This window comes from Oncorhynchus kisutch, linkage group LG11 (assembly GCF_002021735.2).
Source record: "Oncorhynchus kisutch isolate 150728-3 linkage group LG11, Okis_V2, whole genome shotgun sequence".
In the NCBI taxonomy this organism is placed as follows: Eukaryota; Metazoa; Chordata; class Actinopteri; order Salmoniformes; family Salmonidae; genus Oncorhynchus; species Oncorhynchus kisutch.
In genome coordinates this window covers 74,395,142-74,408,369 of record NC_034184.2, presented here as the reverse complement: position 1 = coordinate 74,408,369, position 13,228 = coordinate 74,395,142, and the positions used below count along the sequence as shown (strand labels likewise).

General features: G+C 48.4%; 1 protein-coding gene across 1 annotated transcript; it reads right to left on the bottom strand.

Annotated features, from left to right (window-relative positions):
• Nucleotides 1-12,066: 12,066 nt before the first annotated feature.
• Nucleotides 12,067-13,228, bottom strand: LOC109900143 (G-protein coupled receptor 12-like). The gene has a single exon (XM_031835162.1). The coding sequence runs from the start codon at nt 13,216-13,218 to the stop codon at nt 12,130-12,132; it is 1,089 nt and encodes a 362-aa protein (XP_031691022.1). The 5' UTR covers nt 13,219-13,228; the 3' UTR covers nt 12,067-12,129.

Genomic DNA, 13,228 nt, shown 5'->3' with positions numbered 1-13,228 from the left:
GTAACATTCAGAAGGAACCGCGTGTGGACTGTGCTGGTCAGGGTAGAATTCAGAAGGAACCGCGTGTGGACTTTGCTGGTCAGGGTAACATTCAGAAGGAACCGCGTGTGGACTGTGCTGGTCAGGGTAGCATTCAGAAGGAACCGTGTGTGGACTTTGCTGGTCAGGGTAGCATTCAGAAGGAACCGCGTGTGGACTGTGCTGGTCAGCGTAGCGTACTTGGGAACCGCGTGTGGACTGTGCTGGTCAGGGTAGCGTTCAGAAGGAACCGTGTGGACTGTGCTGCTCAGGGTAGCGTTCAGAAGGAACCGTGTGGACTGCTGGTCAGGGTAGCGTTCAGAAGGAACCGTGTGGACTGTGCTGGTCAGGGTAGCGTTCAGAAGGAACCGTGTGGACTGTGCTGGTCAGGGTAGCGTTCAGAAGGAACCGCGTGTGGACTGTGCTGGTCAGGGTAGCATTCAGAAGGAACCGCGTGTGGACTTTGCTGGTCAGGGTAGCATTCAGAAGGAACCGTGTGTGGACTGTGCTGGTCAGGGTAGCGTTCAGAAGGAACCGTGTGGACTGTGCTGGTCAGGGTAGCGTTCAGAAGGAACCGTGTGGACTGTGCTGCTCAGGGTAGCATTCAGAAGGAACCGCGTGTGGACTGTGCTGGTCAGGGTAGCATTCAGAAGGAACCGCGTGTGGACTGTGCTGGTCAGCGTAGCGTACTTGGGAACCGCGTGTGGACTGTGCTGGTCAGGGTAGCGTTCAGAAGGAACCGTGTGGACTGTGCTGCTCAGGGTAGCGTTCAGAAGGAACCGTGTGGACTTTGCTGGTCAGGGTAGCGTTCAGAAGGAACCGTGTGGACTGTGCTGGTCAGGGTAGCGTTCAGAAGGAACCGTGTGGACTGTGCTTGTCAGGGTAGCATTCAGAAGGAACCGTGTGTGGACTTTGCTGTTCAGGGTAGCATTCAGAAGGAACCGCGTGTGGACTTTGCTGGTCAGGGTAGCATTCAGAAGGAACCGCGTGTGGACTTTGCTGGTCAGGGTAGCATTCAGAAGGAACCGCGTGTGGACTTTGCTGGTCAGGGTAGCATTCAGAAGGAACCGCGTGTGGACTGTGCTGGTCAGGGTAGCATTCAGAAGGAACCGCGTGTGGACTTTGCTGGTCAGGGTAACATTCAGAAGGAACCGCGTGTGGACTGTGCTGGTCAGGGTAGAATTCAGAAGGAACCGCGTGTGGACTTTGCTGGTCAGGGTAACATTCAGAAGGAACCGCGTGTGGACTGTGCTGGTCAGGGTAGCATTCAGAAGGAACCGTGTGTGGACTTTGCTGGTCAGGGTAGCATTCAGAAGGAACCGCGTGTGGACTGTGCTGGTCAGCGTAGCGTACTTGGGAACCGCGTGTGGACTGTGCTGGTCAGGGTAGCGTTCAGAAGGAACCGTGTGGACTGTGCTGCTCAGGGTAGCGTTCAGAAGGAACCGTGTGGACTGCTGGTCAGGGTAGCGTTCAGAAGGAACCGTGTGGACTGTGCTGGTCAGGGTAGCGTTCAGAAGGAACCGTGTGGACTGTGCTGGTCAGGGTAGCGTTCAGAAGGAACCGCGTGTGGACTGTGCTGGTCAGGGTAGCATTCAGAAGGAACCGCGTGTGGACTTTGCTGGTCAGGGTAGCATTCAGAAGGAACCGTGTGTGGACTGTGCTGGTCAGGGTAGCATTCAGAAGGAACCGCGTGTGGACTGTGCTGGTCAGGGTAGCATTCAGAAGGAACCGCGTGTGGACTGTGCTTGTCAGGGTAGCATTCAGAAGGAACCGCGTGTGGACTGTGCTGGTCAGGGTAGCATTCAGAAGGAACCGTGTGTGGACTGTGCTGGTCAGGGTAGCATTCAGAAGGAACCACGTGTGGACTGTGCTGGTCAGGGTAGCATTCAGAAGGAACCGCGTGTGGACTGTGCTGGTCAGGGTAGCATTCAGAAGGAACCGCGTGTGGACTGTGCCTGTCAGGGTAGCATTCAGAAGGAACCGCGTGTGGACTTTGCTGGTCAGGGTAGCATTCAGAAGGAACCGCGTGTGGACTTTGCTGGTCAGGGTAGCATTCAGAAGGAACCGCGTGTGGACTGTGCTGGTCAGGGTAGCATTCAGAAGGAACCGCGTGTGGACTGTGCTGGTCAGGGTAGCGTTCAGAAGGAACCGTGTGGACTGTGCTGGTCAGGGTAGCGTTCAGAAGGAAACGTGTGGACTGTGCTGGTCAGGGTAGCGTTCAGAAGGAACCGCGTGTGGACTGTGCTGGTCAGGGTAGCATTCAGAAGGAACCGCGTGTGGACTTTGCTGGTCAGGGTAGCATTCAGAAGGAACCGTGTGTGGACTGTGCTCGTCAGGGTAGCATTCAGAAGGAACCGCGTGTGGACTGTGCTGGTCAGGGTAGCATTCAGAAGGAACCGCGTGTGGACTGTGCTTGTCAGGGTAGCATTCAGAAGGAACCGCGTGTGGACTTTGCTGGTCAGGGTAGCATTCAGAAGGAACCGCGTGTGGACTTTGCTGGTCAGGGTAGCATTCAGAAGGAACCGCGTGTGGACTGTGCTGGTCAGGGTAGCATTCAGAAGGAACCGTGTGTGGACTGTGCTGGTCAGGGTAGCATTCAGAAGGAACCACGTGTGGACTGTGCTGGTCAGGGTAGCATTCAGAAGGAACCGCGTGTGGACTGTGCTGGTCAGGGTAGCGTTCAGAAGGAACCGTGTGGACTGTGCTGGTCAGGGTAGCGTTCAGAAGGAAACGTGTGGACTGTGCTGGTCAGGGTAGCGTTCAGAAGGAACCGCGTGTGGACTGTGCTGGTCAGGGTAGCGTTCAGAAGGAACCGTGTGGACTGTGCTGGTCAGGGTAGCGTTCAGAAGGAAACGTGTGGACTGTGCTGGTCAGGGTAGCGTTCAGAAGGAACCGCGTGTGGACTGTGCTGGTCAGGGTAGCGTTCAGAAGGAACCGCGTGTGGACTTTGCTGGTCAGGGTAGCATTCAGAATGAACCGTGTGTGGACTGTGCTGGTCAGGGTAGCATTCAGAAGGAACCGCGTGTGGACTGTGCTGGTCAGGGTAGCATTCAGAAGGAACCGCGTGTGGACTGTGCTGGTCAGGGTAGCATTCAGAAGGAACCGCGTGTGGACTTTGCTGGTCAGGGTAGCATTCAGAAGGAACCGCGTGTGGACTTTGCTGGTCAGGGTAGCATTCAGAAGGAACCGCGTGTGGACTGTGCTGGTCAGGGTAGCATTCAGAAGGAACCGTGTGTGGACTGTGCTGGTCAGGGTAGCATTCAGAAGGAACCACGTGTGGACTGTGCTGGTCAGGGTAGCATTCAGAAGGAACCGCGTGTGGACTGTGCTGGTCAGGGTAGCATTCAGAAGGAACCGCGTGTGGACTGTGCTGGTCAGGGTAGCATTCAGAAGGAACCGCGTGTGGACTTTGCTGGTCAGGGTAGCATTCAGAAGGAACCGCGTGTGGACTTTGCTGGTCAGGGTAGCATTCAGAAGGAACCGCGTGTGGACTGTGCTGGTCAGGGTAGCATTCAGAAGGAACCGCGTTTGGACTTTGCTGGTCAGGGTAGCATTCAGAAGGAACCGGGTGTGGACTTTGCTGGTCAGGGTAACATTCAGAAGGAACTGCGTGTGGACTGTGCTGGTCAGGGGTTTGTTGGAACAAATGGGAGAAGATGTTTTGAAAGCGTTTTCCTACTGTGTTCCTTCTGAAGGCGACAGGTGTGTGTGAGTGAGTGGCCTGAGAGGGAGGCTGTATTCCATCATCCACACTAGAACACTACCCCATGTGCTACACTTAGGAGGATGCACAGCCAGCATCGTTTCCTTCTAAGTCGTCCTCTAGTATGGATATTGGAACGTAGCCTGAGTGAGTGTGTTTGTGTTGTGAGAGCGTCTGATTGGAGATAGGGAAGGATGAAAGGAGGCTTAATGGATAACAGCTGTCTAATCGCTTAGTGATGTCTAGCAGAGATATGGAAGATGAAGAATAGATTGGATTGTGTTTAGGGTTGTCATGGTTATTTTTTGTGTGAACTCTGTAAACGTTGAACTCTGTGACCCTGAGAATAAATACAAATATGAGGAATAACGATTGATATTCACAATGTTGTGTCTGCGTCTCTTTCCTGTTGCACTGTTGTCATGGAGACAACACGGTGCTGACACTGACACAGCAGTTTCCATGGTAACAGTATTGCTAGCCAGGATCTTTGGGACGTCCCTACCCTATTGAAGTTGAAATTTAAAATGGTTAAGGTAAAGGTTCAGAATAGGGCTAGGGTTATTTAAGAATGATTGTTACTGGGATTCCGGATAGCACTGAACCAGCTAAGAAGAGAGTCACCATGGGAACAGAGGAGCGGCGGGAGGCACTGAGCCAATGGATGCAGAGGGAGGATAAACAAACCAAACCAACACAGGGGTTTTGTTCTTCATACACAGCACATTATTTTAATATCAAATGAACAAGATCTCTCAATTCAGTAAACTAACCAAAGCAATACAAAGTTACAGTTAACACCTTGGAAAAATATACACCTTGTTCACACTATCTCAGTTAGTGCAGGGGTTCTCAAAGTGGGGAGCAGTATTTTTGAAATGAATATTCCCAACAGATTCCAGTCATTTGTCCAAGGGATCCGTGGGTTAAGTTTAGAGGGTGTGATAAAATACATCTACACTGAACAAAAATATAAACGTAACATGTAATCATTTAAAAGATTTTACTGAGTGACAGTTCGTAGAAGTACATCAGTCAATTGAAATGAATTGATTAGGCCCTGATCTTTGGATTTCACATGAATGCATGTCCTTGGATTTCCTGCAATAATTGGCTGTTGAGACTGTTCTGTTATTTATTTATTTTATTCATCGAAATTCACTACAAATTCATTACTTGGGAGCCAGGCCCAGCCAATCAGAATTCGTTTTTCCCCACAAAAGGGCTTTATTCCAGTCAGAAATACTCCTACAAGTGAAGAACCCGGGTTAAATTCTCTGGCACTAGCTCTGGTGGACATTCCTGCAGTCAGTATGTCAATTGAACGCTCCCTCAAATCTCCTGTGGCATTGGGTTGTGTGACAAAACTGCACATTTCAGAGTGGCCTTTTAATGTCCCTAGTACAAGGTGCACCTGTGTAATGATCATGCTTTTTAATCAGCTTCTTGATATGCCACACCTGTTAGGTGGATGGATTATCTTGGCAAAGGAGAAATGCTTATTAACAGAAATGTAAACAAATTAGTGCACAAAACTTGTGTGAAATAAGCTTTTTGTGAGCATTAAACATTTCTGGGATATTTTATTTCAGTACATATATATAAAAGGGGACCAACACTTTACAAGTTGTGTTTACATTTTTGTTCAGTATAATATTATTGATATACAATTTATGCTGTTAACCCTAAGCAACATGGGCTTGGGAAGCTCACAGGGATATTTGTATCCACAGTACATTTTCCAACTCAATAGTTAATTGTATTCCCCCAAACTAGTAGTGGTGCGTGGGTAAAATCACTGGGGAAGCCAAGCCAGAGAGAAAAGACACATTCCAACCTATGTGTTGTGATAATTGCATTGTTTGCTCTGTAACCTGTTAGTTCATATGCCTTGACACTGTGATATATACTATAGGCCTAAAGGGGCGGCAGGGTAGCCTAGTGGTTAGAGCGTCGAATCCCCGAGCTGACAAGGTACAAATCTGTTGTTCTACCCCTGAACAGGCAGTTAACCCACTGTTCCTAGGCTGTCATTGAAAATAACAATGTGTTCTTAACTGACTTGCCTAGTAAAATTAAAAAGGCCAAGACAATAAGAAGACACAGTGGCAGAATAAACTCAACCAGACCTTTGTTTCATCACAAAACCAGAGAGCAACCTCTGTCTGGTGAAGTCCACAAAGCATATTGAATGTAACAAACAGTTACATGACCTACAGCATGGTCAATCAAGTTCATGTTTCTGACATTTTAGGACAACTATTGATTTAGAACCACAGAGTTACCTCTAGTCACAAAGACAACAGGAGCTGCTTCCACTATTCCAGCAACATTTCAACTTCATCAAATCACCTATGTTTAGTCTAATACAATGACAATTAAAAGATACCAAAAACAATTTAGTCCAATCAACGTAAGCTAAATACAGTGGGGCAAAAAAAGTATTTAGTCAGCCACCAAATGTGCAAGTTCTCCCACTTAAAAAGATGAGAGAGGCCTGTAATTTTCATCATAGGTACACTTCAACTATGACAGACAAAATGAGGAAATAAAATCCAGAAAATCACATTGTAGGATTTTTATGAATTTATTTGCAAATTATGGTGGAAAATAAGTATTTTGTCACCTACAAACAAGCAAGATTTCTGACTCTCACAGACCTGTAACTTCTTCTTTAAGAGGCTCCTCTGTCCTCCACTCGTTACCTGTATTAATGGCACCTGTTTGAACTTGTTATCAGTATAAAAGACACCTGTCCACAACTTCAAACAGTCACACTCCAAACTCCACTATGGCCAAGTCCAAAGAGCTGTCAATGGACACCAGAAACCAAATTGTAGACCTGCACCAGGCTGGGAAGACTGAATCTGCAATAGGTAAGCAGCTTGGTTTGAAGAAATCAACTGTGGGAGCAATTATTAGGAAATGGAAGACATACAAGACCACTGATAATCTCCCTCGATCTGGGGCTCCACGCAAGATCTCACCCCGTGGGGTCAAAATGATCACAAGAACGGTGAGCAAAAATCCCAGAACCACACGGGGGGACCTAGTGAATGACCTGCAGAGAGCTGGGACCAAAGTAACAAAGCCTACCATCAGTAACACACTACGCCGCCAGGGATTCAAATCCTGCAGTGCCAGACGTGTCCCCCTGCTTAAGCCAGTACATGTCCAGGCCCGTCTGAAGTTTGCTAGAGAGCATTTGGATGATTCAGAAGAAGATTGGGAGAATGTCATATGGACAAATGAAACCAAAATATAACTTTTTGGTAAAAACTCAACTCGTCGTGTTTGGAGGACAAAGAATGCTGAGTTGGGGCCATGTATCGTGAGATTTTGAGTGAAACCCTCCTTCCATCAGCAAGGGCATTGAAGATGAAACGTGGCTGGGTCTTTCAGCATGACAATGATCCCAAACACACCGCCCGGGCAACGAAGGAGTGGCTTCGTAAGAAGCATTTCAAGGTCCTGGAGTGGCCTAGCCAGTCTCCAGATCTCAACCCCATAGAACATCTTTGGAGGGAGTTGAAAGTCCGTGTTCCCCAGCAACAGCCCCAAAACATCACTGCTCTAGAGGAGATCTGCACAGAGGAATGGGCCAAAATACCAGCAACAGTGTGTGAAAACCTTGTGAAGGCTTACAGAAAACATTTGACCTCTGTCATTGCCAACAAAGGGTATATAACAAAGTATTGAGATAAACTTTTGTTATTGACCAAATACTTATTTTCCACCATAATTTGCAAATAAATTCATTAAAAATCCTACAATGTGATTTTCTGGATTTTTTTCTCTCTAATTTTGTCTGTCATAGTTTAAGTGTACCTATGATGAAAATTACAGGCCTCTCTCATCTTTTTAAGTGGGAGAACTTGCACAATTGGTGGCTGACTAAATACTTTTTTGCCCCACTGTACGTTGTTTTTCTTCCAAAAAATAAAGTGCATTTCACATTTGACACAGAGTATACGTCTACACAAGATGCTGTACTGTAGGGTCCCCTGCCCCGCACATTCTGAAACCCATAGAGGTGTTAAAAGACTTGTATTTAGCTCTGGATCGGGGTACCATACCCCCCAAAAAACATGATTCACCCACAATGTTGAAACCCCAACCACTGGCCACAGTAGAAATCCCTCCAACCACATCTTAGTTCAATATGACCCTTTATGGTGCAATTACACTGCACAATAATAGTTTAACATTAGATGAATATGTATTCCTAACAGAGAAGTACTGTATCAAACTCACACACGAGTGGTTCCTTTGTCTACTCAATAATGTGAAGCCCTTGTTTTCACCTATGAAAGCTCATCGTGAATCATGAAAGATTGACATTACTGTACATGAGAGAACATTCATCAAACAAGGTAGGCCCGGTTCCATTTCCATCCCTAGCCCTTAGCTCATTCGTCTGGCAGATCCTCAAGGTTTGGGATAGGTGTAAGCAGTACTGTGACAGCACCACCTAACCCTCCAACAGGCTAATCTGCTAAGTAAAGTATATGCAATACTGCATTCACCTATCCAGACTTTGCAGATCTGCCTAAAGAAGGGGATGGGATTTGGGGGAAGGGGCTAGGGATGGAAATGTACACAGACTGTAAAATTACAATAAAAGGGGGTAAAATTTGATGTCATTCTAATACGGTGCACCTGAGTCCCCCTTGGATCCTGCAGCAGGTAGCACCATACATGATGTCAGAACACCCCCTATAATGATAAGCATGCTCTATTTACAGAATCTAATTGGTCCAACAGAATGCCATACAAAATAAACAATCATTTCTTTACCAATTCATTCAGGAGAGGCTCTACATTGCATTAAAATACAAGATACTTTGGATACATCATAATTCAGGCGAGACAACCCTGAGAAAAAAAAATAGAGACTTTCAATAAATATAACAAAATAGATTATTCTTCAAAGGTAAAGGAGAGTGTTTTCTTGGTATTATTGTTTGTCTGTGAAGAGTCACCAGAACCTGTGATAACGATATAGGTTATTTTTCCATCAGTCACGTGACGGCGTTGCCTTAACCCCTCACTACGGCTCAGAGTCAGCCATTGCACACGTACACCATACAGTACCAGCTTTGCTTCTACTATTCATTTAAACATATCCTTCTCTATTTCATTCCTGTGGTGGAATTTGTCACTTCTCTCAGAAGGTCACTTCTCTCAGAATGTTAGGAAGACAAGCAAACAATTTCCTCTGAGGTCAAAGGGTCACACTGGAAGTAAGTCCTCAGAGCCACTGTCCCCATGGAGACAGATATACAGGAGGTCTGTGCTGCTGATCACAAACCCCCATACAAGCCATATAAATATAATGAATTCTATTTCTATGGTACACAGATCACACACACACTCAGGGGCCATGCAACTCAAATGCACAGAAACATTTTCCTTATTCACAGACGCTTAGGTTTACAACACTCAAAAACACTTCATAGGTTCACAAAGGCAGATGCAACTGAAAACTTGTAAAATATTTTCTTACCGAGTCCAATTTCATTCATTGTAAGATATTGAAGAAGACCATAGCCAGAGAATAGAGCAGGAGATTCAGAATAAAAAAAGGCAGTGACATTGTAATGACTAATGACAGAATACTGGGCAGTGGCAGTCAGTATCCTGTCCCATTCACATTTTCAAAAACAAAACACATAAGTCAAGATCTGATTTCCGATTTGGAGAAATCACATACAGCACAAGTCTTGGGAAGTGGAGTCCTTGTTTGGGCCTGGTGTATAAGGACTCTGCTAGGCATCGCAGAAGGGCTGTTGGTTGTTGTCGTCGTATATCATCATGCTGGAGGTGGTCATGTTACTGGGGAGAGGCTGTTATTGCTGACAGAGTATTTCTATCGGTCCATGAAGTAACTAACACGTAGTTACTGCTGCGCGCTGATATGACGGGGTAGAATGAGGATCTGGAAGCGCTTAAGAACGTGTACCGTAAACTCACTCCACAGCTAGTGAAATATCACCGATGGAGCTACTGCCTTACATATTTTTCGATAGCTCAAATGGTTGGTACGTTGACAAGGAGGGCGATGACGTGTGCTAGAAAAGTGGAAGTCCTGGGTTCGATCGTGACTCGGTGTGAGCGAATCAGGAGGAATTGGCAAGCAGCCGATTTAACACTGGATAGGGTCAGGGGGTGGTGGGCATTTTTCAGGCAGGGTAAGGAAGTGGTTCTAGGAGGCAGGAGACATCCAAAGCTGGAACAACAAGACGTGTCACTGCTCTCTCCTTTCTTGCTATCCAAAGATCTGAACCAGACATTGTGCCAGGGTCTGTCACTTAGGATATTGGTCATCTGGATATGGCCAGTCATAGATGTGGTATAGGGAAAGAGAGGGGTGGGTTTAGGGGTCTATATTCTATATGTACATTATGAAGAGACATCCAAAGCTGGAACAACAAGACGTGTCACTGCTCTCTCCTTTCTTGCTATCCAAAGATCTGAACCAGACATTGTGCCAGGGTCTGTCACTTAGGATATTGGTCATCTGGATATGGCCAGTCATAGATGTGGTATAGGGAAAGAGAGGGGTGGGTTTAGGGGTCTATATTCTATATGTACATTATGAAGAGACATCCAAAGCTGGAACAACAAGACGTGTCACTGCTCTCTCCTTTCTTGCTATCCAAAGATCTGAACCAGACATTGTGCCAGGGTCTGTCACTTAGGATATTGGTCATCTGGATATGGCCAGTCATAGATGTGGTATAGGGAAAGAGAGGGGTGGGTTTAGGGGTCTATATTCTATATGTACATTATGAATTTCAATGATCATACATTTTTCTGATTGGCTCAGCATTCATAGATTATTGCATTCAGGGGTTTTTTTTCGCAACAGGATGAGGTACAGAGTAGCAATTAGAAGACTATTGAAGGTGGACTGCTGATGATGCCATGACTGATTTTATTATAACAGGTGGGGAGTCGGGAAGAGTGATAGTGAGGGTTTATCCAACAGGCCTGGCTATTAGGGGAAACGGTTTACATTACAGTCCTATGCAACATGCAGGTTGAAGGTTGGGGTGAGGACCACGCGTTTTCATAACCTAATGGACAGGCTAAGAGATCAAATGAATATAAAAATACATTCAGTTGCAACAACACCCAGCTGGTCTAACTGCAAACTGAGTCGCTTGAACAACCAACTCGATTCACAGAGGGAACATTTCACACTCTACTTTCAAGAACAGTCAGCCTGCCTACCCAATGTGCCTGCCTAACCAATGTGCCTGCCTACCCAATGTGCCTGCCTACCCAATGTGCCTGCCTACCCAATGTGCCTGCCTACCCAATGTGCCTGCCTACCCAATGTGCCTGCCTACCCAATGTGCCTGCCTACCCAATGTGCCTGCCTACCCAATGTGCCTGCCTACCCAATGTGCCTGCCTACCCAATGTGCCTGCCTACCCAATGTGCCTGCAATGCCCAATGAATTTGGTATGATTAGTTGACCTGTTTATGTATGAAGAAGTGGAGGGATAAAACAGATAGCAAAACGATCAAAGCCTGGCCTTGTGTGTGCTACAGGTATCAGGGGACTTTCCTTCCCGAGGCTGTTGTCACCTCAGAATGGAAAGCAAGCAGAACATCATAATAACCTACATTCTCACATGCTCGAGGGTGGGGGCTTTAAAGGCCAATAGGGAGAGATGAAGAGAAATAAAAGTGGATGGAAGGAGGGAGGGAGGGGAAGATAGGTGCCCGCTCTCCGCCTCCGCGGCTTTGTTTCTTTGCATGGAGTCTGTGTCGGACGCACGGCGTGCGGATCACAGAGCACCCAGGCTATTTTTAGCCTCCCGTGGTTATCTGTCTTGCAAGGCACGTTCAGAGTGCAGCAGCGAGACAAGGTGATTGGAGCCCTCAGACCGACTTCATCTTGTATGCATCTTGATAATCGCCCCACCTCTGTCATCCCTCACTCCACTTCTCCTCCTCTCTTCCTCCTTCTCTGTCCGTGTGACATCCTATCTTTTTGTACACACACACACGAGCCCTTTATCTGATGTGCGGAAAGTGGCACAATCTTTAATAATCTAATAATAATCTCTCAATCCTTTTGAGGAAAAAAGCCCACATCAGTAAAAGCAGCTAAAATAACTATGCACGCAGACCGTCCTTTCCAGCCACCTGCCTGAGCCCCGGCTGCCTGAGCCCCGGCTGCCTGAGCCCCGGCTGCCTGAGCCCCGGCTGCCTGAGCCCCGGCTGCCTGAGCCCCGGCTGCCTGAGCCCCGGCTGCCTGAGCCCCGGCTGCCTGAGCCCCGGCTGCCTGAGCCCCGGCTGCCTGAGCCCCGGCTGCCTGAGCCCCGGCTGCCTGTCTGCCTTCCTCCCTCTGCCCAGGGCACCTCTCTCCTTCCCTCCCGGGACCTGGGTCTGGGTCAGACGTGGCTAGGGGTCCGGGTCCTGTGGGCCACCCTGGCCGGTATACAGCCACAACACACCAGCCACAGAGCCTTCTGGATGTCCTGGTTCCTGAAGGCATAGATCACTGGGTTGATGACTGAGTTGTAGGTGGCGGGCACCAGGGTGGCGTATGTGTAGAGAGGTGGGTACGTGTAGTCGGCGACTAGTGAGTAGACGGTGAAGGGCATCCAGCAGGCGGCGAACGTTCCCAGGATAATGGCCAGCGTGGACACGCCATTCCTGGTTGTGACGTAGTGGGGCGAGGCGGACAGGAAGTGATGCTGCAAGGCGATCTGGTGGGCGTGGTGCATGACGATCTTACAGATCTGCACGTACAGCTGCAGCATGAGGCCGAACAGCAGGAGGAAGGATACGGACAGCACCGCCACGTTGTTCTTAGTCAGGGGGCGCACCACGCTGCACGTCGACTCCTCTGCCAGGCAGTTCACCCCTGTGACGGGAAGTAGGCCCAGACAGAGAGACAGGCCCCAGAGGAGGACAAGCATGGTGTAGGTGAAGGCGGCAGTGCGCTCTGAGTTGTAGGTCAGGGCGTAGTAGAGTGACAGGTAACGGTCTATGGTGATGGCCAGCAGGCTGAAGACGGAGGCTGAGAAGGAGGCCACCACCAGACCAACAGTCAGCAGCTGGGCCGAGTCAGACCTCAGCAGGTAGGCCAAGGTGAAGTGGAGCACCAGGCCCAGACCAGCCAGGAGGTCAGCCAGGGCCAGGCTGCCGATCAGCAGGAACATGGGGGCACGCAGAGCCGGGTTCTGCCAGATCACCAGTACCACCAGGGCGTTTTCACAGGCGATGAGGGTGCCTGAGGAGCACAGCAAGATGTCCCAGGGATTGACCAGGAGAGGGGGCAGTGGGGGGAAGGAGCCCATAGGTGGGTAAGTGGCGTTATCTGTGAATCCGTCTCTGCTGCTGGACCAGACAGTGGGGTCAGATGTCAGCCAGCTGGGGGTGACTGATGCCTCGTAGTCGTTGCTCATTTTGGCCCGTCTGGAAACACACGCGCTATTATTATAAGAGATCACACACGCACACGTGAATCCATCCATACAAACACAC

What these genes read in the sequence shown, in the direction of transcription:
- LOC109900143 (XM_031835162.1), bottom strand. Translation starts at nt 13,218, where the DNA reads ATGGATGGATTCACGTGTGCGTGTGTGATCTCTTATAATAATAGCGCG.